Source organism: Pristis pectinata, chromosome 23 (genome assembly GCF_009764475.1).
Source record: "Pristis pectinata isolate sPriPec2 chromosome 23, sPriPec2.1.pri, whole genome shotgun sequence".
NCBI classification, from domain to species: Eukaryota; Metazoa; Chordata; class Chondrichthyes; order Rhinopristiformes; family Pristidae; genus Pristis; species Pristis pectinata.
In genome coordinates, this window is record NC_067427.1 from 7169552 (window position 1) to 7194134 (window position 24583).

General features: G+C 42.0%; 1 protein-coding gene across 1 annotated transcript in view; it reads left to right on the top strand.

Moving 5' to 3' along the window:
- Nucleotides 1-569: 569 nt before the first annotated feature.
- The window catches only part of lmx1bb (LIM homeobox transcription factor 1, beta b), a 202861-nt gene continuing 178847 nt past the window's right edge, over nt 570-24583 (top strand). The window contains exons 1-2 of the mRNA XM_052037153.1: nt 570-705; nt 1183-1369. Of these exons, the coding sequence (XP_051893113.1) occupies nt 570-705; nt 1183-1369 (323 nt within the window). The remainder of the gene's footprint in view (nt 706-1182; nt 1370-24583) is intronic.

Genomic DNA, 24583 nt, shown 5'->3' on the forward strand with positions numbered 1-24583 from the left:
CCACCTCCCCCTTTTCCCCTCTTCCCCTCCCCTCCTCCTCCTCTCCCTCCCTCCCTCCCTCCCTCCCTCCCTCCCTCCCTCCCTCCCTCTCCGGCTCAATACCAACTCGCACCGGAGAACGCTCCATGGCACATTCACATCCGCGCATCCAGGGAAAACCTTCAGCTCGCTTCTTGGGATTTCCTCCTAGTTAATTTCCTCCTCTGCCTAAAAAAAATAGCAGGAGTAGATTAAATTGCAACTTTGTCCCGGTGAGTTTCAACCTTCAGTCTCTCCCTTCAGGTACTAATAAATAGACGTTTATTTTAGTGGCTTTCCCCTTAAAAAAAACGGTACAAGTGTTGACTGACTTGCAGTGCAGCGATCAATTATCTACGATACCAAGTTAAAAGGCTTCCCCCTTCCCCCCCCCACCCCGCTCCTCCCCCCTCTCCCCTCTCCTGTGCATGTGAACGTTTGTAGGAAATAGTATTGGTTGCACTTACAGCTAGCATTAAAAGTTGGACCTTGCGAGTGCCGGGGAGGGAGACAGGCCGCCGTTCTGTGCTGTGGTATAAGTGATCTTAAGGATGGCTCTCACAACAGGTCACGAATCCCAGGTTAGGTGCCTGAACAGAACTTCCGACTGCCCGAAGATGTTGGACGGGACAAAAATGGAAGAGCTCCCGTTACGTTCAGGTCCAACCACCCTGGGAATGCTTATCGGTAAATAAACACTTTATAAACTTTTTTTTCTTTTTCTGTTTTTTTTAAAGTCAGTCATTGCTGTCATTTCGCATTGAAACTATAGTTGACTTTTTAAGAGCAGCAGATTGCAATATGTTAGACTCAATGACATGGGGGAGGAGGGATTGCAGATGTTGTATTTATTTAGGATGTTTTAAGACTGGAACGAGCTGTGTGATAACAGATTTTGATAAACATAAACATCACCGTGGACACCTTCGAAAATGTTGCACCAATTGTTTGTTTTATTTTCTGAATCGCTTCACTTTAACGTGACACATTCGGTGGAACTGTCACTGAACTGATCTTTGCATTCTGGAACAGAAAACCAGCGAGTGTATAAACCGGTTGTGTTTGTTGCGGTGATTGGGAGACACTGATCAATGCTTACTTTAGGAATAGCCACTTCGATTGATAAAGTCCGGCAGGATTAAAAAAATATAACATTGTCCTCAGGTTCTGAATGCAAACATAAGGAAGTTTGTGACGGCTGTCAACGACCTATAGAAGACCGCTTTCTGATGCGAGTTAACGACGCTTCTTGGCATGAGCATTGCTTGCAATGTACTGTATGTCAACAACCACTCACCAGGAGCTGTTATTTTCGAGACAGAAAACTTTACTGCAAACCCGACTATGAACAGTAAGTTTGTCCGCATCTCTTTTCAAGTATGCAAAGAGACCGCAATATTTAGTCTTTAATAGTTTGGTTTTAAGGCCTTGTCTAACATAAAGCCACAACTTCCCCTTTTTTTTGGAAATACAGTGCGGTAATTTCCCCCCCCCCCCCCCCGAAATATAGTTTCCATAGTAACCCTTCACTGTCATTTTAGCTATTTTTTAAAATCTCAAGATCACAAATAATCATTACAAAAAAAACCCATTCTGGCCTGTATATCTTATTACTTGTTTTATTGTTGTATTTCTGCATAAACCCCATAAATTCAAAGTTCTCATGATATTGATTATGCGTGTTTAAGCCATTTTAGTAAACGGATTTACAGTGGCCAGACTCGGAACCTGTAACGAGCGGTGTGTTTTGTTCTATCGAGATTGTTTGGAACTGTGTTGGATTTGTTTGAAATACGTATATCTCAAATGGACGAGAGCATGTTTTTTTTGATTATTCCAGGTCGAATCCATCACTTAATTGTTGTATCTAAAATACTATAATTGTGCATTAACAATAATGCATTGAATATCTCCGTTGGCCGAGGTCGCTGGGGGTTTGTATGCCCAGTCATTCTTCGTCCTTGATAACCTGATTGCTCAAATTTGTTTCGTTGTTAGCCACCTAACCAAGAATTAGTCGCGGACAGACGTATTTACAACACGCAGCATGGATCATATTGTTGTAACACACACGCGCGTTGTATTTGTGAAGGCAAAAATTCTCTGTGCAAATGAAACCTAGGTGTTTCATTTTAATTATACTCATGTATCGAAAGAAGGGACAGAGTTTTGGAAGTGAACTCCGAATGAGGTCTCTTCAAACTTACCTTAATTAGAAGCAGCTAGACAAAAACAACTCGTTTTTCATTTTGTTTTAAAAAGTACCCGGCGCTGCGAGGTTTTAGAATGGAATAGTGTGCGAGCTTGTGTTCTTGCTCGCGGTCGCAGGTGTTGGGCGAACAATTTATCTTTTATTCTCATTCCGGACGTCTGCTCTTTTATGGGCAAGTGGCCGAAGCCAGACAGTTGTCCATGTGGTGGATCAGACACGGGCAACAACAACAACATAAAATAAAACCCATTAGCAAAATCACACACACACACGGTGTTCCCCAAGTCGAGAAACTCAGGGCAAGTTTGAACCTCTGGAAACCGAGTAGCCGTGAGTCCCGCCGGCTCCCCCGTCACACAATGTGCCCAGCTGCCTCTGACAAGCGCTAGGATGGCACAGCGTTGGCGAGGCTCGAAATATAAATTCTGTAATTTGGAAAGTGTAAGGTGACAGAGGCCAAGAGATATTCAGAAGCTGTTTTACTTCTGCAAAATGTCTCCGTGTTTCTGGGCTGGGGTCACCCTCGGCCTTGGAGAGTTAGCTGCCGGTTAATTCGGCCAACCGCTGCCTCTTCATTCCTTAATCTGTTTTCCTGCATTTGCGTGTCGTTAATATGCAAATACAAATTCTTAAAATGATAAGAGTAATATCAGCCCGCCCTAATTCTGTTTTATGACTTTTAAGAACAAAATCTGTCCTTCACAATTTCACCCAACCTTGCAATCAGTAATGCAACACACAGTCAAATCCTGAAATGGGCCTTTGATTTAATTTAGTCGTTGGATGCCGTTCTCTTTAATAAAGTTCAGATGAATGTTGCACTGAGGGGACTTCGGGGTACAATTCCAGCTCGTTGCAAACCTCGAGATTTGCTCGTATGAACGGCAGCAGTCCTTATAATTGCCATTTTTGAAAACCTTGTTGACTACAAGCTCCTTATATTCTTCTAAAATACGAATACATTCGTGCCATTAAGGCGCAAGTGTTGTTTCAATCGATCTAGCTAACACGTATAACTGAAGGTAAATAATTTGGTCGGGACACAACAACGCTGGTTAAGTTTAATTTTGAAGATATGGGAGAAAGCGAGACGGGCCTTGGGGTAGGGTCTGAGATTCACACATCCCGAGCTTAACGTGTGGAGTTAAAACTGTGCGCGATTTTCATATTTTTGTAATACTGTTTAAAAATACGTTTTATAAAACAACCTTGTCCATTATGTTGGTTTACTTTTCGACGTTATGAATTGTTAATTATAATTTTAGGCAAATTCGCTCGTAATTGTAGAATTCCTTTTTTTGTCGGAGATCCATTCTATCAAAACCGAATACAGTTTATTTTTTTTTTAGTGTTTATTTATAACAAAATAAGTGTTCCTGGGAAAGGGAAGGTAGAGGGAGAGCGGGAAGGGGGTCGAGTGTGGTGGGATGTGTAAGGTGTGTGTGTGGGCGCGGGAAGATAAGTGGGGTTCTTACGTATCGAGGGCAAGGTGTCGATGGGGCCAATGTGTGCTTGTGTGGGGAGGTGGGTGTGGGGGAGAGGGGGCTGCAAGGAGAAAGGTGTGAACTAATTGAACGACGCGAAACCAATTTAATTTTCTCCTCGTGAACCTCAGACCTGCCTCAGGAGTTGCTTTTTAAAGTGTCTCTTAATGTCATTGTCAAGTTGTCGCGCCGAAGCGCTGCTTTTGAGGCAAGTTAGCAATTTTAATATTAATACTGCAAAAAATTAATTAAAATACATTTCATTCCAGGACGCTGATATATCCCGCATTATGAGAGAAATGCCGCCAGATTCATTGAAATTTGACTTGATTTATTCGTTGTAACTTTTCAGAAGTTTCAAGGTCACGAATGATGTACAAAAGCTTTACAACAGCCGGTGGTTTGTGTGACATGGTCGGGATAGGGCGGTAATATCAGCCGCCCTGTGTGTCTTAAATGGGGTCCAAGCTGACCTTTAATAACATCTGGGGGATTTCCACTTCCAACTCGTTTGACAGTGTAATCGCTGTCTGGGTCTGAGAATTGGAAAACTTGCAAACCCTTAACCAAAATCTTTAAACTTGGAGGTAAAATTTGAAGTCACATTCCTGAAGGTCAGACGACGATCCTGTATTCAAACACTGCACGCTCAGTTGCGTGTTTTCAACACATTGGGAACTCTCGTTGAATTTCTTTTTAAGGTGGCTTTTAGTGGCCAGGAATTAGAGGGATTACACCAAGCGAACGGCGGAGTTTACCCTGACGGCACGGTTGCCTCATCCAGAGAGCGAGGGGAGGGTTAACACTGCGGAACTCAACACTAAGCGTTGAAATGTTAAGCCAGCATTCTGCGTGTGTTTGTGTGTGTGTGTGTGTGTGTGTGAGACTGAGGGGGTAGTGAAGTCAGTTTTATCCACAACATCTAGGCCCGTGGATTCATATATTTATATCCCCTTTTAGCTTAAAAATTGGGTTAAATAACCAAATCAATTAAAACATGCCTAAATATGTGAGGGCTCGACGTAAACAAAAGAAGTAAATACAAACACTGAAAAAATGATAAATCCGTATGGAATAAGTAATTAAGTAATATCGTGGATATGAAGCAGCATATTTTAATAATTGCAAGGAGAAAAAATACTCGATTATCAGTTTGATGAAAGGAACGCGCTGGTTGACGGTTCAGACGTGGTCTTTTAATCCTACTCCCCAATTCAATTCAACCTGAGACTGACTTTGCACGGTTAGATATTACTGATTTTGCCCCATTGCGGTCAGCATGAAGTGTTTGGTGCCTCAATTATTTGTAAACGTCCCACGTAAAATCCAGCAACACAAAATAAGTAAAGGGCGGCGAATGTTTTTTTTTCTAACGACAGTTGTTTTGATGTTCAAATTGTGGGCAATATTTCGAAACCCTGCTTCACCAGCAGAGATATAGTTTTATTAAGTAAACGGTAAACATTTCAAAGTGGCCATAACATATGTTGTAATATGGTTGGGGAAATTTGGTTAGGTTGTAATTTGATTAGGTTGTAATTTAATACAAGATTGAGTTGTATATTCTATATATTGTACATACAGATAATTTTGAAATGTAAGGGAAGGTTAGAACCAGGTCCTGATTAGTATTTCTCTGGTCTTGGAGCTGTTAAACGTCTAACATTTTGGAATACCTCAGAATGGTAATTATTTGCAAGCACTTGTTTGCACAAATATGCTTGGTGCTGTCTAGGTTGACTGTGGTAGAGTGCTTAGTCTGAATTCTCTGATCAAAAGTCTCCAATAAATTTATTCAGTGACTAGCTCTGTGCCCTCACAACACAAAGGCTTCATTTGTCTCCCTCCATGTCTATTTTTGCACAAGTTTCTGACTTAAGCCTAATTTTTGCTTATTTCAGCTGAGATTTTGTTTCACCAAATATGGGGATTTCCAGAAATAATCAGTGAGGAGTACTTCTAAAACAAAATAAAAGCTCAGCCCCACATAGCTGTACATTGCATTATCACACTTCATGGCTGTCACTAAAATTTAGACCCTTTTTATATATAGGGGTTTAACATGGCCACTTCAATCACTGGGGCATAATAGTACTCTGTTAGACGCCAGGCAACAAACAAAAGACAACAACTATTGCTTTGCATCAACTTTTGTCAGGCATTGACTAGGCTTCCCAATGGGGCCTTAAGTGGTTAGTGGCAACAATGTGAATTTCATAGCTACAGCATGAAAATCCATTGCCCTGGATACTGGCAGTAAATGCTTACGCAGAGAAATCTTGTTGAGGTTTCTGCGCTTCTGGAAGATTTTCTTTTTAATGTGGGTCCAAGGTTGTATTCAGTTACCACTGGGTCAAGGAAGTCCTTGGTCTATAGAGTAAAGTTTCAAATACTGCAATAACAAATGGCTTGTTTTACCTAACTGAGAAGTTCTGCTATGTTGTACTGATCTGACATAAAATAATTCCAATGCACTAGTCAGTTACACGTTGACCTGACATGTTAAGCAGTGAAGCCGGGATCTGCAAACTGTTCTGTAGCAGAATAGTTTATACTTATTAACCTCTGCTGAATCATGGTACCTGGTGTGACATGACATGGCAACCTGCTGTGAACATCACCACAGACTGACAGTGACAAACATTTAATGAGACGGGATGCAGCCACATAAATCAACAGCTCTTTGGAAGAGCACTGGTTTTGAAATGCTTTTACAAGTAGGTATGTTCAGCATGGTAACCCACAGTTTATTTTTCTGTGCCTCTTTATTGGACACTCTTAAATATGTGAGAAGTGTATTACAGTAATTTTCTTTTGCATTCCAAAGAAGCTGATACTTTCTCTGGTAAAATAGCAGATCAAACCCCATGAAGTTCGCTATATATTCACAATTTTTAATTTGTTAATTGCAATTAAGTCCAACTGGGAGATCAATCCATATAACAATGAATGGGTGCATTCTGGAAACTCCTTAAGGAAAATAATTCAACCGAAATGATGTCTGCTTTTTATGAAGAGGTGACTTGGTGTGTATTTAAATCATGAACGAACACAACCTGGAAATTATTTACTTTGGATTTTTTTGGGTGAATATCTTATGTTCAGTGAGAAAGTAAAGAAGCCAAAGTTTGTAGGTACACAGCTAAGCTAATCTCCATATATATAGATATATACTCTGTATGTGTAGAGCTGTGTCTTGTTTGCTTCAGTGAACAAGTGAAGTTGATGTGGGGCTTGGATCCTGAACACACGTTCTCAAGCTTACTGTAATTCATTGACTGAACCCTGCTTCTCAGGTGGAGATGGTTTAGGTTGCACAGTTTCCTTGTCATTCTGTAGAGGTTCACCAGGATGCTGCCTGGATTAGAGGGTATGAGCTTTAAGGAGAGGTTGGACCAACTTGGGTCATTCTCCCCAGAGCATCAGAGGCGGAGGGGAGACCTGATAGAGGTTTTTAAAATTATAAGAGGCATAGATAGGGTAGACAGTCAGAATCTTTCCCCCAGGGTAGAAATGTCAAACACCAGAGGACATGCTTTTAAGGTGAGAAGAGGGTAAATTTAAAGGTGATGTGAGGGGCAAGATTTTTTACGCAGAGAGTGGTGGGTGCCTGGAATGGGTTACCAGGGGTAGTAGTGGAAGTGAGCAGTTTGGTGGAGTTAAAGAGGCTTTTAGATAGACACGTGAATATGAAGGGAATGGAGGGGTATGGATGATACGCAGGAAGAGGACATTCAGTATAATATAATGTCAAGATCAGCACACAACGTGGGACGAATGGCCTGTCCAGTGCTGTACTGTTCTATGTTCTATGTAGATTAACTCCATCCCAGCGGGAAGCACGTCAGTGAGGTGCCACGTTGTGGGGAGAATGATTGAGAAAGGTGTCGGGGCCATACCAGTCTGTTTGGGTCTGTTCTGGGCCCATTGGCTGACAGATGGAGCATTGTAGATTGCATTGGAGAACCTTGAGTCCATTCATCAGGTGCACAATGCAGCCCGGTGTAAATAGTGGAAGAGGCATATCATTTCCCGGTTTACTGAACACTCACCTCGTTAAGCACCAGCCTTCTCATCAGCCACCTTGGGACCCGCAGAACTATTGTGGAAGCAAGTTATCCTTGATCCCAAGGGAATGTTAAAGCAGAGAAGAAGAACTTGTGCACAAAATCCCAGCACTTTGGTCAGCTCAGGTCATGACTTCCTCTGTAACCTGTCCCATCCCTGCACTGTTGCTGTTTTCACCTTACTGTGCTCCATTGTGACTGCATGATTGTGGAGTCAGGTCCGGATGTGATTCTGGAGCGGAGCAGTGCGACACACCCTGGTGGAGGCATCACCTGCTTATTAGACCTCCTGTGCTGACTAACACCTGGATTAGGAAGCACTCAAGGAGCTTGCTGGAGGAATTCAGCAGACAACAAAAGATTGTCAACTTAGTCAATTTCTACAAATGGGTTTAATCTTCAGTGCGGTCACTATGAATGAGTAAATGGGTAGGGCGATGAGAAAATACTGTGTTAGGCAGTTTGTTTTGTATCAAGTCTTTATTACCTCAATACTTGACTATTCCAATGTTTTCCTGGCCAGCAAGCTTAAGGTTGTTTCAAAACTCTGTGGACTGAGCCCTATTCATTCCGAAGTCCAGCTCACATGCCAGTCCTTCGCTCAGTCGCCCGCACTGCTTCTGACTTTGAAATCCTTGCTCTTGCTTTCCTCTCCCTCCATCACCTGGCTCTTCTCTTTTCCTGCAATCTATGACACTCCGTGTGCTGCTCCCCAAATGTTATTGCCCCACTATTCAGCTGCCAGACCCCAGGTTCTGAAGTTCCCTCCCCTCAATTGTCTCCACCTTGCTACCTCTCTTCTGTTTTGATTCTCTTCAAACCTATCTATGGGGTATACAGTTAAGGTGAGAGGAGAAAGGGGATCCAAGGGGCAAGTTTATCACAGAGAGGGTGGTGGGTATATGGAGATGCCAGAAGAAGTGGTAACGCTGTGTACAATTACAAAGTTTTAAAAGAAATCTGGACAAGTACATGGGTAGGAATGGTTTAGAGGGATATGGGCCAAATACAGGCAAAAGGGACTCACTCAGGTAGGCAACCTGGGTTGGCATGGACAGGTTAGACCAAAGGGTCTATCTCCATGCTGCATAGCTCTATGAATGTATCACTTTGACCAACCTGTTGGCCAGCTGCCCTAATATTTCCATACATGGTTCAGTCTCAAATTTTGTTTGCTCTTGTGAAGCACCCTTGCTTGTTTCGCCATGATAACGGCACTAAATGCATCAAAGCTCTTTGTTTGTTCATGAGGTATGGACAATGTTGGAAAAGCTGCAACGTTATCCATTTTCCACGTGTCCAGTCACCGTTTGGATTCAAGGTGCTGCTTGTGAAGTAAGGATTGAGTTGCGTTGATGACTTTGCAACTGAGTGCACAAGGGTGATAGTAACATGGGAGATTTAATCCTTAGTTGCTACTGAGGTTGCTGAGAGGTTATGATGGGAGCAGTCAGTTGGGATTGCCAGTTCTAGTTGTTGGGTGATAAACCCTGCAGGGAACGTCTGCACAGGTACATATTGATGAGGACAATAGACATGTCTATGATGCTCAGTCAATCAGATATTCCCATGACACACAAAGAGGTAACACACTCCCACGGTAAACCACTACCCTGGGTGAGACGCAGCAAAGGAAGAGAAAGCAAGTATACTATAAAGCGCTAAATTCAGCTGTTCATCAGTTGGGTCCAAGTTCATTGGCTTGGCCTGGTTGGTACTGACTTGTGAATGGTTGATAGGCTCACTGCCTTATTAATGTTGATTGGGATGCAAGGAATCATTGAGATTGGCTCAGTGGAGGCATCCAAAGAGCCTCCTTGTTTCAGGTGGTGGGTCTATTCTGCTATCCAGCCCCTGAATGAGAGATTTGTGATTTATTTCACTGGACAAGCAATCCAGAGACAAGTCAAATCCCACCTGTTCAGGTAATTCTAATAAATCTGGAATTTAAAAAGATAGCCATAAAAGCCCATCTGTTCTCTGGAAAAACTTGCTTTCATCGGGGTAATGTCTGTCCTCCTTGCCTTGTTTAACCTTTATCTTATTCCAGACTTGTACCTAACCAATTGGCTGCTAACTGCCCTCTACCAAGGCAGTTAATTCAAGTGCACAGAGCAAGTAGGAAGGAACAATAAATACACACCTTGCTCGTGATCCCTTGAATAAAGGAAATGCTCATTTTGGATTGAAGCACATACAAGGTACCAGTCCAATCATTCCCATCTGCAATACAAAGAGGTAGTCCAATCATATTGCTTTTAATTACTGGATTACAGAAGGACTACATTTGGCTTATTGGATCCATACAATCCCATCAATCCTATTCCTCCTGCTCTTTATTTCCCTGTATACCTGTAACTTAATCTCGCTTACATGCACATCAACTCTCCTATGATTCTTTTGTGCTTGCCTGCACTATAGGGTAATTTACAGTGGCCATTTAACCCACTAGCACATCCTTCGGATCAGGGAGAAGCCACAGGGAGAGCATATAAACTCCACACAGACAGCACCTGAGGTCAGGATCGAACTCAGGTCGTCAGACCTGTAAGGTAGCACCACAAATTCCTGTGCCCCTCCCCCCTGGCAGAGTAGGAGATCTACTGCCAACACCTCAAGAACAACCCTGGCCACTTCTCTGATGAAGTTCTTGGACTGAGCTCTCCTTACTGAGGCTGACACAGACTAATATTTATCAGTCTCAATCTCACAAGCTGTATCGGGATGCACTATGAGGCCAGATTTTAAATGTAGTCGACTTGACTTGAAATGAGGCTGAGGCCACACAACCTACACTGGCCCTTCCCATGGACATGGAAAACCAAAGGCTAACATCATCCTCATTCTGTAACTACACTTGTTATTCTGCACATTTTTCCTGTCGATAGAATAAATTCCTTTCTGGGAAGAATGAAACCTGAAATACAGCTTTAAAAAAATTGAAATGCAGATAAGTTGGTAAGATAATTAAATCAATACTGCAAGAGTAACTGATGAGTATTCTAAATTTAAGAATGTGTGCATTTCTGAGCTGTGATAGCTTACTCCTTCAGTAGCTTTTACTTCACAGCATTTTTTACCATTTTGATTGGAGCCCAAATTTGCTTAATTAATATTTGCAAGTGCAATTATGCACTTGGATTCCAAATGTTATTCCATTTCTAATTCTTCAACCAAAGTATTCAAAGAGTCAGAGCCTAGCATTAAGTTTTACAGCCTTGGTCACATCCCATATCAGTGCTACTCTGCTCTGACTGACAGCAGCATCTGCTTTCAAACTTTCTAAACATTTGCAGATTTTCTTAACCAGATTTTGATTAACCTTCATTCGTTTCTTGCCCCCAGCCGTTCTCCTCCTCACACAGCAGCTGTTGTGAAGCTGGCTCAGGAGTGTGAAGAATTTTTGGGGAGAGCTTAACATGAGTGAATTGTGTTAAGGTTGGCAGCATCAGAATACACCCCCTTCTCTCCGTGTTTATATTGCTGATACTTGAACACAAAACTCTCTCTCAATTTACTGAACAAATAGAAGCCTCCTGTTTTCTGGGGAAATTAATTCTCCCATCAGCAAAATAAGGAACCAAAATAGAAGCAAGAGATTGATTCTAGCCCTTTGTCAATTAGAGTAAGGGCACTAAAGAGATAATTGAGTGGGACACAAAGTGCTTTGCATCCCAGTGAGCCTCAGGACCATTGTTGTTATAGAGTAAAACAGTGCAGAAGTAGACCCTTCAGCTCACCATGTCCATACTGACAATCAACACTGACCCCATTTACAGTACTTGGTTCATTGCCTTCTGTGCCTTGCCAATTCAAGAGCTCACGTAGATACTTAGATAGTGTGAAAGTATCTGCCTCTAACACCTACTCAGACAGTGTATTCTAGATTTCAACCACACTCTGGGTGAATATAATTCTTCCTCAGATCCCATCGAAATCCCCCTTACCCTAAGCCTGTGTGCTAGTTTTTGACACCTCTCTTATGGGGAAAAGTTTCCTGGTAGATACTCTGTAAATGTCCCTCATAATTTTATACACCTCTCTCAGGTTCCCCCTCAGCTTCGTCTGCTCCAAGGAAAACAAGTCCAGCCTATCCAATATCCCCGCATAGTCTCTCCCCGTCCTGGTGTATCTCTTCTGCACCCTATCCAGTGCAATCATATCCTTCTTATTGTGTGGTGACCAGAACTGTATACTTTACCCCATCTGTGGCCTAAACAATGTTTGATAAAGTTATACCATAACCTCCATGCTCTGAAATTCTCTGCTCCGGCTAATGAAGGCAAGTATCCCATGTACCTTCTCCTCCACCTTATCTGCCTGTGCTGCCATCTTCAGGGTTCTTTAGACATATACACCAAAGTCCCTCTGTTCCTCAGTATTCCCTCGGGCCAGTACAGTTTGTGCAGTTAAACAAAACATTGTATAATTTCAGCAGCTTATGATCCGATGCATTATATTGTCCCCTGCTGTTTTCCTGCCTCCTTCATGTCCTCCCCTCAGCCAATTGACTCAGACTGCTTGGCAATTTACCTAAAATATAGTGCAGGCCAGATGGATTTCCTCATCTGGGATACTAAGTCTCCTTCTACTTACTGCTCCAAAGAAGAAGTGTTGAAACTCACTACTTGAGCCAAGTAACATACCTTCAACTATTCAATATCTATTGATTAAATATTGCTTGCATTTATCTTTTATTACTTCAGTTTCCAATTTTATTTGTTGCTAGAATTCAGCTGTTGAGCTGAATGGCTCACCTCTGTGCTTTATCAGCAGTTGGGTGAGGTAGCAGGTTGGGGGATCTCGGCCTTTTCTCCTTGGAGCGACGGAGAATGAGAGGTGACCTGAAAGAGGTGTATAAGATGATGAGAGGTATTGATCGGGTAGATAATCAGAGGCTTTTCCCCAGGGCTGAAATGGTGGCCACGAGAGGACATAGGTTTAAGGTGCTGGGGAATAGGTATAGAGGAGATGTCAGTGGTAAGTTTTTTACTCAGAGTGGTGAGTGTGTGGAACGGGCTGCCGGCAACGGTGGTGGAGGCGGATACGATAGGGTCTTTTAAGAGATTGTTGGAGAGGTACATGGAGCTGAGAAAAATAGAGGGCTATGGGTAAGCCTAGTAATTTCTAGGATAGGGACATGTTCAGCACAGCTTTGTGGGCTGAAGGGCCTGAATTGTGCTGTAGTTTTTCTATGTTTCTATGTTTCTATTTGTCTTCAGCCACTTGTGTGGAACACTGTCGTCTACCAGTTGTATTTGCTTCTGTACATTTGTTTCTACGGAAGTCAATGGATCTGAGCATATGATACAATTGACATCCACTTTTCTCACGCATTGGCACTTGTCTGTATATCCCCCATGTTCTCCCTTGCCCCTTTTCCCTGATAGGAGTAACACACAACAGAATGAGGCAAAGGAGGCAGAGGATCTATGCTGTTTCCCAAGGCTGAATGATGCATATTGGAGGCTTGAACCACAAATGTCATGTTAGAGGACATGCTGTTCAGGTTAGAGGGGGGAGGTTTAAAGGTGACGAGAGGGGCAAGTTTTTTACGCAGAGAGGTGCCTGGAATGGGTTACCAGGGGTAGAACTGGAAGCAGGCAGTTTGGTGGAGATTAAGAGGCTTTTAGATAGACACATGAATATGGGGGATATGGATGATACACAGGAGGAGGACATTTAGTTAAAATTGGCATCAAGATCGGCACAACATCGTGGGCTGAATGGCCTGTCCGGTGCTGTACTGTTCTATGTTCTAAATGTTATTATCGACAAGCCTGCTTCTGTTCTCCAACAACGCTCAGCAATGAATACTCATTGGGAGCTGTGAAATAGTGTTCTGGAGCAGGATTTAAATTCTTCTTTCATTCTTCTTTAGCTTGTGGAAAGGTCAGGATGTAGTGAGGTTATTCTAGAACCCCAACAACCTTTCAACAGAGACATAGTGGTTAAAAACATGGTGAGGATTGAACTTTCAACTCTCTGTAATTTTCTCTCTCTCTCTTTGGCAATCAGAGACATAGAGGAATACAGCGCTGTAAACAGGCCCTTCAGCCCAACTCATCCATGCCGACTATGTTTCCTACCTGAGCTAGTCCCATTTGCCTGCATTTGGCCAATATCCTTCTAAAACATTCCTATCCATGTACTTGTCCAAATATCTTTTAAATGTAATTGTATCTGCTTGTCCATTTGCACTGCCACCTTGTTCCATATACCCATTTCCCTCTGTGTGATAAAGTTTGAAATTGAAGCTGAAACTTCTGCAGTTCAGACGAAGGGTCTTGACCCAAAATGTTGGCTGTCCATTTCCCTCCATAGATGCTGCCTGACCCACCGTGTTCCTCCAGCGTCTTGTGTGTTGCTCCAGATCTCAGCATCTGCAGCCTCTTGTGTCTCCTTCCTGAAACTCTTGTCTCATACTAGACCCCAAAATGAGCTCGGAACCACACGTCCTTGCAATTACCAAGACCACCTATTTCCACCCTTGTTTGGGTGCTCCACTCCTCCCTTGGCCCTGCTCACCCATCTCTGCAAGCTTTTCCTTTGGTTCCTTGAGGCTTGACCACTCCAATGCACTCCTGAGCAGACTCCATCATTCTAACCCCCATAAGTAATGTGTGGGTGCTTCAAATGTTGTCTTTCTCACAATGATAAGCCCTGTTAGCCTTGTGTAGAACTGAATCCTTCCTCACCCCTCCACTCCATAGTTACTGACCCACTGACCCACACTGAATTCTGGTTAAGCAGAACCCTGATATTAAATTTCTCCCCTTGTTTTCAACCCTTTTCCCATCCCCATCTTTGAAGTCTCCTCAAACCCTATAAACCAAGGTCTCTGACCTTCACTAACTCTGGCCTCATGCCCACTCTATCCCCAATATTAATGAGTCAACTTTGGTCACCATGCTTTGACCTACCAAACCTTGAGCTCTGGAACCCTCTCCCTAAACCTCTCCACCTCTTTCTCTCTCTGTCTCTGGTCTGTCACCCTTTCAAACACTGACCAAGCTTTTTATTCATGTAAAACATCTTTATATGGTTCGGTGTTGATAATGCTCTGCAAAGAGCATTCTCATGATGTTGTGTGTGCTGTAGAGAGAGAATCGTTCTATATGGCACCATTCCACACTGCACACACATTGATGGTGAAGGGTTTTTATCCCAGATAAAACAGTTATTTCGAGTGCAGGGAAAACCTCCCAGAAAAACATCGTGAACGATGCACTGTTTTCCGAGACTGTTATCAATAATACACGAGATTTTCAGTACCATCCCTAATGGATGAATATTTCTGAATTGGTATCATGGAGTTAATATTAATAAAGCCAAACCTTTTGTACCTGAAATATTCAAGTTATATCGGTATTATTGTGAGAGAGAGAACTGTTGAAACACTCAAACATTATTTACACCACACACAAGCCATGCAGCAAAGTGAATTGAAACCTCCCATTTCTCTGTTTTGGTAACAAAAGATTTGGATCTCTTCTGGGATTATCTGGTGATTAAGCATACTGGTGGGTTCAATTGTTATTTCATTTTCACATTTTCCTCTTCTGGAAGTTTTCGAACCAGAATAGCACTGGGGAGGCTGTTGGACAAGTTGGAGGTGATATACAGAGGGAATTTCAGAGAAGTGGCTTGTCCAGGGTTCAGAGATGTGTTGTCAAACCGCTTCACTCACAGAGGGGTAAATGCAGGAGATGGATTAGGGGAAGACTAGAGACTGATTGTACCAATAGATTTTTGAGGGAATTGGATCACTTCCCAAGAAGATGGAAGGATATCCCACAGTATATAAGAAAGAGTGGCATTTCTACAGCCAATGATTGTAATGTAGGAAACACAGCACCCAATTTGTACACTGCAAGCTCCCATAAATGGACAATGACTTGATAATCAGTTTTATTGTGATGTTGGTTCAGGGCTAAGTATAGCCCAGGGTACTGGAATGAATTGCTCTGCACTTTACAGAAATAGTGCCATAGGATTTTTGATATCCATATGAGAAAGAAGTTTTACATCTCATCCACAGAGCTCTAGGCTAGAATGCTCTTGTGTCACGGGAGTGAAACATAAACCCACAGAGTGCTATAAACGCAGTCACAGATTCTACATGCTGTGGCGATATTGGGGAAATTGTGGAAACAATAATATCAGGCCTCTACCGCAAGGAGACCAGAATGTGCCAACTCCACTTTTTGTAAGGTTACCAGAACTTCCACTCCCAGAATCTCTCTGGTGACCTTTGCAAATGACCATGACTGATAGAAAGTAAATATTACTTTTGTGCAATTTTGTCTTTCTTGGCAGCAATTCAGCCACTGTTTTTTTTTAAACATAATCTTACAGTTTAGGTGGGAACATAAGACATACAGTATTTTTAACTCAGGGGTAAAGGAGATAAACATTTTCTGTGATTTTTTTTTGGGTCCTGTTGCATCTTCTGGAACGAAGCCCCTAACTATTTATTCAAGTGAATCCGAATCATCCAACGGAATTAATTGAAGCTGGTGAGTTCTCCCAATGCTGAAATCATCATGTGGAAAAACAGATTAACTGGTTAATCATCTCATCGCTGTCCATGAGACATTACTGTACACAAATTGGCTGCTACATTGGCCAGAAGAAACACAGCGACCATTTCTCAACAGCAGCTAATTAACCGTGAAATGTTATGGGATGTGGAAGTATATGAATGTTTAAGATGTTTCTATACCATTAAAAGCATGATGCAGGACTTTATAGCTTGTTTAACCAACAGCAGGAAATAAAAATGAGGTACATTAGAACAAAATCTCTATTACCACCATGTCTTGTTTGGACTTAGAAGTACCCCATCTAAATATGTTCTGATAACTTCACCTCCTCGGGATTAAAGATGAGAAAAATTTATGTGATGAGGGAATTTATATTTTGCAGGTATTATTGGGTATAATTGGAGAATTTAACCATTTTAGAAGTGTTTGACTCTGTGACACATTTCATAACTCAATATACAAATTAGTTACGTTACATTACATTACATAATCTTATTTACCCATTAAATTACTTACATCATTTTTAAATTAACCTCTGAGAGTGCCAGAGAATTTTGCTGAAATTGGCAGCATTCAGTGATAAATCTTGCTGCTCACAAATGCTTTAGTGCACTGCATGTTATGACATCACCGATCCAAGATCTGGGGACACATGATAGCCCTTCTGTCTAGGTTTTGTAATATAGGTATTCATGCTTTACATGGTGGAAATGTGCCAAATTATTTTAACAAGTCTACTTTGAAAGCAGTGAAGGGGAATGGTGGCAGTGTGCAAATATAATCTTGGCCCTCACTGGTGACCTGCTATCCAACAAAACCAAATTGTTTGCAGTTGTCCAGAATTACACTGTTGTCCTAAGAAAAGAATATTTTAAAAAAAAGGACACCCTGCTTGATGGAAATGTTTTAGGGGATTTGTGGCCCCGAATTCTGCAACAATAAAGACTTTGTTAAACCTTATAGGAGTACTAATATTGGGTGTGTACTGTTCCATTTATAAAACTGAGCTGCTGGAGGATGTAGGAGTTTCAATGCTAGTATTACATCTGATATTGTAACGTTTTGCTGTGAAGTATGTTTGCACACATTAATTAAATGTTCCACAGATTTTTAAAAAAAGACAAATTTCTCAGAGTCTGTTTTTTCTGACCCAGAAGGGCAAGGGCCACAGGTGCATGGGAACACCATCCTCTGCATGTTCTCCAATCCCCGCTTGGAACTATATTGCTCTTTCTTCATCAACTCTTGGTTCAAATCCTGCAACCCTCTGCCCGACACTGTGACCAGAAATGCACACATCTTCAATGGAGATGGTTCCTTCCCCAGAAGGAATGCAGTGATCCAAGAAGGTGGCCTCCCATCACCTCTCTGGGGGGCAGTTAGGGATAGGCAATAGGATTGTCAGCAGCACCCACACCCTGAAAAGTGATTCAAGATACATCTCCCTTGTTCTCATCCCCCAGATAGTACAATGGAAAATTGCTCCCTGTGACTAAGTGGTGAGCAATATGAACTGAAAAACACTCTGATTCAGTCCTTTGCCCATGATGAATTTATTAATTTATGCCAGGAGGTGAAAACACTTGTTACAGTTGATCTCCTAATTTCTAAAGACCAGACAATTTTGAAGATCATTACTTAACACAAGTGCCTCACCCCTCATCAGGATCATAAAAATACCTCAAAGAATTCAAAGTTAATTACCTGATGATTTGACCTTTTCACTTTTGAATTTCAACTTTACTGCTTAATTTTTACTGGATAATTCCACGTTTTTAATGCAATATTGGTATGAGACTGAATAAAAGGAAGAAATCAAAATAAGTACTTTTCCTTGTAACAGAACAGGCTAGGCCTATACTCATTGGAGTTTAGAAGGGGGATATTCCCCCTACAGGGGAACCTAGAACTCAGGGGTCTGGTTCAGAATAAGGGTTTGCCCAAATAGAGATTAAAAACAAAGTCGAGTTTATTGTCATCTACACAAGTACATGTCTGCACAGGTGCAATGAAAAACTTACTTGCAGCAGCATCACAGGCACATAGCAGCATATAACCAGCATTCACAAGAAAAACATAAATTAGACATAAATTGTACACAATTTTTACAAGAACGAACGCAATTAGAACAAAAAAAAGTTCATTTTAGTGGAAAGTGATCATAGTGTTGCTACACTGAGGTCGTGATTAGGATTGTGGAGGTTGATTTGAGAGATGATTGGTTGAAGGGAAGTAGCTGTTCTTGAACCTGGCAGTGTGCGACTTCAGGCTTCTGTACCTTCTGCCCAATGGTAGTTGCAAGAAGATGGTATGGCCCGGATGGTGGGGATCTTTGATGATAGATGTTGCCTTCTTGAGGCAGCACCTTATGTAGATACTATGGATGGTGGGGATGGATGTGCCTGTGATGTATTGAACCGAGTCTACTACTCTCTGCATTTCTTGAGGATGGTGAACCTTAGGAATAGTCCACCTCGGAAAACTGCGGATGCTGGTCATTGAAGTTGTTCGAAGCCAAAGTAGGGAGATGTTTGGACCACAGGATTGTGCGAAACTTGCAGGAAAGGGGAGCCATGGCAAGATCACATGAACTATACTGAATGATGGAATTGGCTCCAGGGGCTTGTGCTCCGATTCCTTATGGAGCAGGATACACCTTGACTTAAGCAGTGAATATGCCCATTGATTCCATTCAGATTGTTACTGTGAACAATGATTGTGTTGATTGTATTAAGACAGTCCTTACTATTTGTGAACCTCTTTCAGATTGCTCCTGTCTATCCTATTCTTGAGAGTTTGTAACTAACCTGAAGTAAATAGTGTTTTTCCATTCTTTCTTAATATTAGATTAGATTTTTTTTAGATATCTTTATTAGTCACATGTACATCGAAACACACAGTGAAATGCATCTTTTGTGTGGAGTGTTCTGAGGGCAGCCCGCAAGTGTCGCCATGTTTCTGGCACCAACATAGCACGCCCACAACTTCCTAACCCGTACATCTTTGGAATGTGGGAGGAAACCGGAGCACCCGGAGGAAACCCACGCAGTCACAGGGAGAACGTACGAACTCCTTACAGACAGCGGCCGGAATTGAACCCGGGTCGCTGGCGCTGTAATAGCATTACACCAACCGCTACACTACCGTGCCTGCCAGGATATAGCATTAAGACTTTTGAATCAGGTACCTGGCATTAAGACTACCTGATACTTTTCTATCGCATCATGAATATGCACATTGTATGCTACATGCATTCCTTCTTGGATGTTAACCAAAAGCTCCAAATATCTTAGAATAGGGAGAGTCCTCAGATAGGTGCATAGGATTTGCCTCATTAACTCCTTTTGTGGTTTAGTGGGAAGCTTATTCATAGTCTTTTTTTCCAAATTCTGGAGATAGAAAACCACTTCATCAGCTGTGTGTCGTGGAACCATCTCCCTAGTTCCATTCATTTTTGGTCACAATAGCTGTTAAATGTCTCACCATGTTACAGACCCCAATACTCGGCGGATTTTTTTTTAAACCACGGTCTCATCAGAAGTGTATAATATGATTTTTAAAATTATCGTTACAATTTGTATGGTTTGTGACTCCAGAATTTAATTAGTTGGAGTATCGTGGTGATTAACTTCCATTGTAATGAGGGAATATTTCAACATTTCTGCATAGTTTTGAAGGAGTTCTTGTCATTATTGGAAATAATTTTTCTTTTCAATCTTATAAATTAAATCTCTGCCATAATCCATGTTAGCATAATTGGCTATCTAAATATATTGTGCAGAATAGGGTTCATTCATTATTTACCAATCAACGACTCGGCACAGTAGGCACTCAGGGATTTGATTGTATGTCAAGATGGATATATGTCTTTGTCACACCAGAGGATTAATTTCTAACCCGTGCATGTGGGAGTTTGACCTTCCATGGTAGGCACATCTGAAGATGAATAAGGACACAATGTCCGCTGCATAAAAGCTGGTTAGGCAGGAACAATTGGAAAATTCAAATCCAATGATATACTGGGCCAGACTTTTGACAGCAGTTCGGTTAAGAAATGCCTGCATTCTGTCTTTAAATGGCTGTAAGTCTGGAGTTCTGTAGCCCAGAAGGCTGTGGAGGTTAAACCGTTGGAAGTATTTAAAGAGGAGGTGGATAAACGTTTAAATAGATTAGGAGATTGAGGGCGATGGGGAACCGGCACAGAAGAGGAGATGAGGCCTGGGGCAGATCAGCTATGAACGTATTGAATGGCAGGGCAGGTTTGAGGGGCCAAGTGGCCTCCTCCTGCTCCTATTTTCTTATCTAAGTCTCTAACTTTCACACGTGCACTATGAAATGTGGGAATCTGGGACTTATTGACAGATTCAAAAGACTGAATCAGTGCACTCTGTCAGTGGACTCCATTTGGAAGGCTCCAATCCTCCTGGATTTTCCCAGCACTATGCACCAGATTTGACCGCATCGAGGATCTGAGACCGTGTTGATTTCAATGGGGATTGAAATTATTTCCTTTGGCTTAATGTCTGTAATTATTTATGTGTTTTAAGTGATTTTAGTTAATTTTTTTATCTAAAGGTAGTTAAATTACTTCAAATATTTTATAATTTACTTTGTTATTAAATATTTCTGAACATTTGCCTTATTTTAAAAAGAATTAAATCAATTATAAGTTTTACAACTGACAAAACTCCATCGCCTTCTGGATGTCTGACTCTCTCGTGCTTGGAGCGATATCAGTCATCTGCATTTACCTTCTTAATCAAGGTCAGCAACTTCATTCAAGTGAATGGGAGCACACTGCACATGCTGCCCATCCCTGGGGGTAAAATCGAGAATTTCATCAGGCCTTCTGAATAATTAGCAGAATAAATCCTTAAATTTGCAAGGCTTCCTCTTTACATTTGTCTGGAGGTTGTAGCCCTTTGTTGACATGGGAAAACCTTGAAGGTACGGACTAGTTTCTGGTTCTCTCCACAGTCTGTTCTGACGTCAACTGACTGCAGCACGAGGGACAACACCTGTGCGTTGCAGCACAGAATGTCAGGAAGGAGCTGGGGGTCAGACGTGATCTGCCACTCTGCCACTGGGCTCAGTAGCGTGGGGCACAGAAGTTCTGATCTGTGAGACTGAATGCACTTTGTATCTGGCCCCTCAACTTTACACCAGCGATGGCTGGAGTAAGTAATGTGGGCCCATTCATTTGAAAGGGGTGTCTGATCTTGATTGAAAAGGTAGGTGCTAATATGTGTTTTTTTATTTTACCTCCTTGTTCTTAATTACTTTCTAACACGTAAAAGTTTGCTAAGTTAGTGTATAATTCTTTAAATTCACTTGAACTGTTTTTAAAGTCTAGTCCCTTCCCGATTTTCAACAGTTCAATCTTCCAAATATTTGCCCATGGATAAAATGCTTTTTGATTGTTGCGAATGAGAACTTTTAAGTTACTTATGAGTTTGTGCTTTCCAATGGCAGTAGCCAGTGAGTTTATGTGGACCTAAATAGACAGAAGCAGGCCACGCAGCCCAACTAGTTATTGCAATCATGGTCTGCCTGAGCTGTCGGTTATCCTTTCACTCGCGGGAGGAGATTACTGAGATGGGAAGCAGGGAGTCCAGGAAAGGAACTGAAAGAAGAGAATTTTACAGTTGAGGCGTTGCTCGAGTGGGAACTGAGGTGTGCCGGCAAGCTCAAGGAAGATGCGTGAATAGAACTTGATAGGTGCTTTTCCCTTCTTGCTGATATATTTTTGGCAGCAATTGTATCAGGCAGGAAAGTGCAATACTGAGGAAGTGCAGCCCTGTCGATGAAGCCTGATCTGCCTTCTCAAATGGATGTCAAATATCCCAGTGCATTGTTATGAGCAAGAGTAAGGGAGTTTCTCTTGTGTCCTGGGCAATGTTTTTCATTCAAACCAATATAACTAAAAATTTACCTGGTGATTATCATATTGCTGTTTATGGGAGCTTTGCTTATTTTTGCATTCCTGATACAATAGTTAAAATCGCTTCTATTAATTTCTACATTTAACACCCATTAATCTCTGGTTCTTTATGGTCACATGCTCTTCCCCATTAGGAGGCACTCTTTACCACTCAAATCCACTACCTATCACAAGTAGAAGGTCAAGGGCAGCAGTGAGTGGGAACACCACCAACTGTAGGCTCCTTTCCAAATCAGAATCATCCTGACTTGGAAATATATTGCCATTCCATCAGCATCATCATGGGGTCTAAATTCTGGAACTCCCAAATGAACAGCGTTGCAAGATAGGAAAGGACAGAGTAAATGTGGCTAGGCTGTTTCCCTTGGTGGGTGAGTCCAGGACCAGAGGGCACAATCTTAGAATTAGAGGGTACAGTTTCAAAACAGAGATGAGGAAAAATTTCTTTAGCCAGAGGGTGGTGAATTTGTGGAACTCCTTGCCACGTACAGCAGTGGAGGCTAGATCAGTGGGGGCGTTCAAGGAGGAGAGAGATAGATATCTAAATAGTCAGGATATCAAGGGATATGGGGATAAGGCCGGAAATTGGGATTAGAATAGTTTTTTTTTCTCCCCCCATTCCCCATTTCTCATTTCTATTTCCCTTTCCTTGGAGCAGACTCGATGGGCCGAATGGCCTGCTTCTGCCTTGTCTTGTGATCTTGTGAATACCTTCCTTACACAGACTGCAGCAGTTCAAGGAGGTGGCGCAACACCACCTTTTCAAGGTCAATTAAGAATCGGTAGTAAATACTAGTGTTGCCAGTAATGCCTGTATCCCAGAAGTAAATAAGAAAAAGAATTTCCTCATTCTGATGTTACACGCAACATTCTTTGTGACTGAGTAGAAGTGCAGTGCAGATAAATGAAAATTGAAAGACCTGCAGATGTTGGAAGTCTGAAATAAAAACAGAAAATGCTAGGAACACTCAGAAGGTCAGGTAGCCTCTGAGGAGAGAGAAAAAGTGTTAAGAGTTCAAGTTGGAGATCCTTCATCGGAACTGGGAAAGAGAGATCCCAGACATAAAACATGCACCCTGTTTCTCTTTCCACAGATGCTATCTGATCTGCTGAGTGTTTCCAGAATTTTCTGTTTTTATCACAAAGCAGATACAATTGGAGTGTATGCTGGATTGCAGAAGTATGTGAATGTCTTTTGCTGTTTGTGTGCTTGTGTGTCGATGGCTAGTATTGCCATTTATGTAACTACAACTGTGGACTGCAGGCACATGCCTGTCTGCAATTCAGCGCACTGTCACTTTGATTCACCACTCCACACGGCATCTCCCATATCGCAGAGTAGAACACAGAACAGTGCAACATAGACCCTTCAGCCCACAATGTCTGCACCGAACGTGATGCCAAATTAAGCTAAATCTCTTCTGCCTGCACATGATCCGTATCCCTCCATTCCCTGCATATTTATCTGCCTATCTAACAGCCGTTCAAATGTCATTATTGTGTCTGCTTCCACCACTACCCCTGGAAGCCAGTTCCAAACACCCACCACTTTCTGTGTAAAAAAAAACTTGCCCCGCACATCTCCTTTCAACTTTCCCCCGTCCAGCTTAAATGCATGTCCTCTAGTACTTGACTTTCTACCCTGGGAAAATGATTCTGACTGTCTACCCTAGCTATGCTTCTGATGATTTTATAAACCTCTATCAGGTCTCCCCTCAGCCCCTGATGCACCGGAGAAAACAGCTCAAGTTTGGACAACCTCTCCTTATAGCTCATACCCTCTAATCCCGCCAGCATGCTGGTAAACTCTCCTGCACTCTTTCCAAAACCTCCACATCCTTCCTCTAATGGGGTGACCAGAACTGCACGCAATACTCCAAGTGCGGCCTAACTTATAGAGCTGCCACATGACTTTTTTACTCTTACATTCAATCCCCTGACAATTACGGCAAGCATGTCATACTCCTCTTTCACCACCCTATCTACTTGCATGACCACTTTCAATGAGCTATGGACTTGAACCCCAATATCCCTCTGTACATCAAAAAAAATGTCCCTATCTTGTTAAGCGAGGCATATTTCTGATGGTTACAGAGGAGTGCATGAAGAGCCAGTTGTGCACACCAACATCCAAGAGAAAACCAAAGGTGGCAGCTTTGCCAAAGTCACAGCAGATGTTATCTGAATTGTAACAGAACACCACGTTTAACATGTTGCAAGCTCTTTCAAATCTCCACGCTGGCTTTTTAACTTAAAATGTCACTTTTTTTTTACAGCAATTGAGAAAGCAAGCCTTATGGGGGTAAATTGTCTCT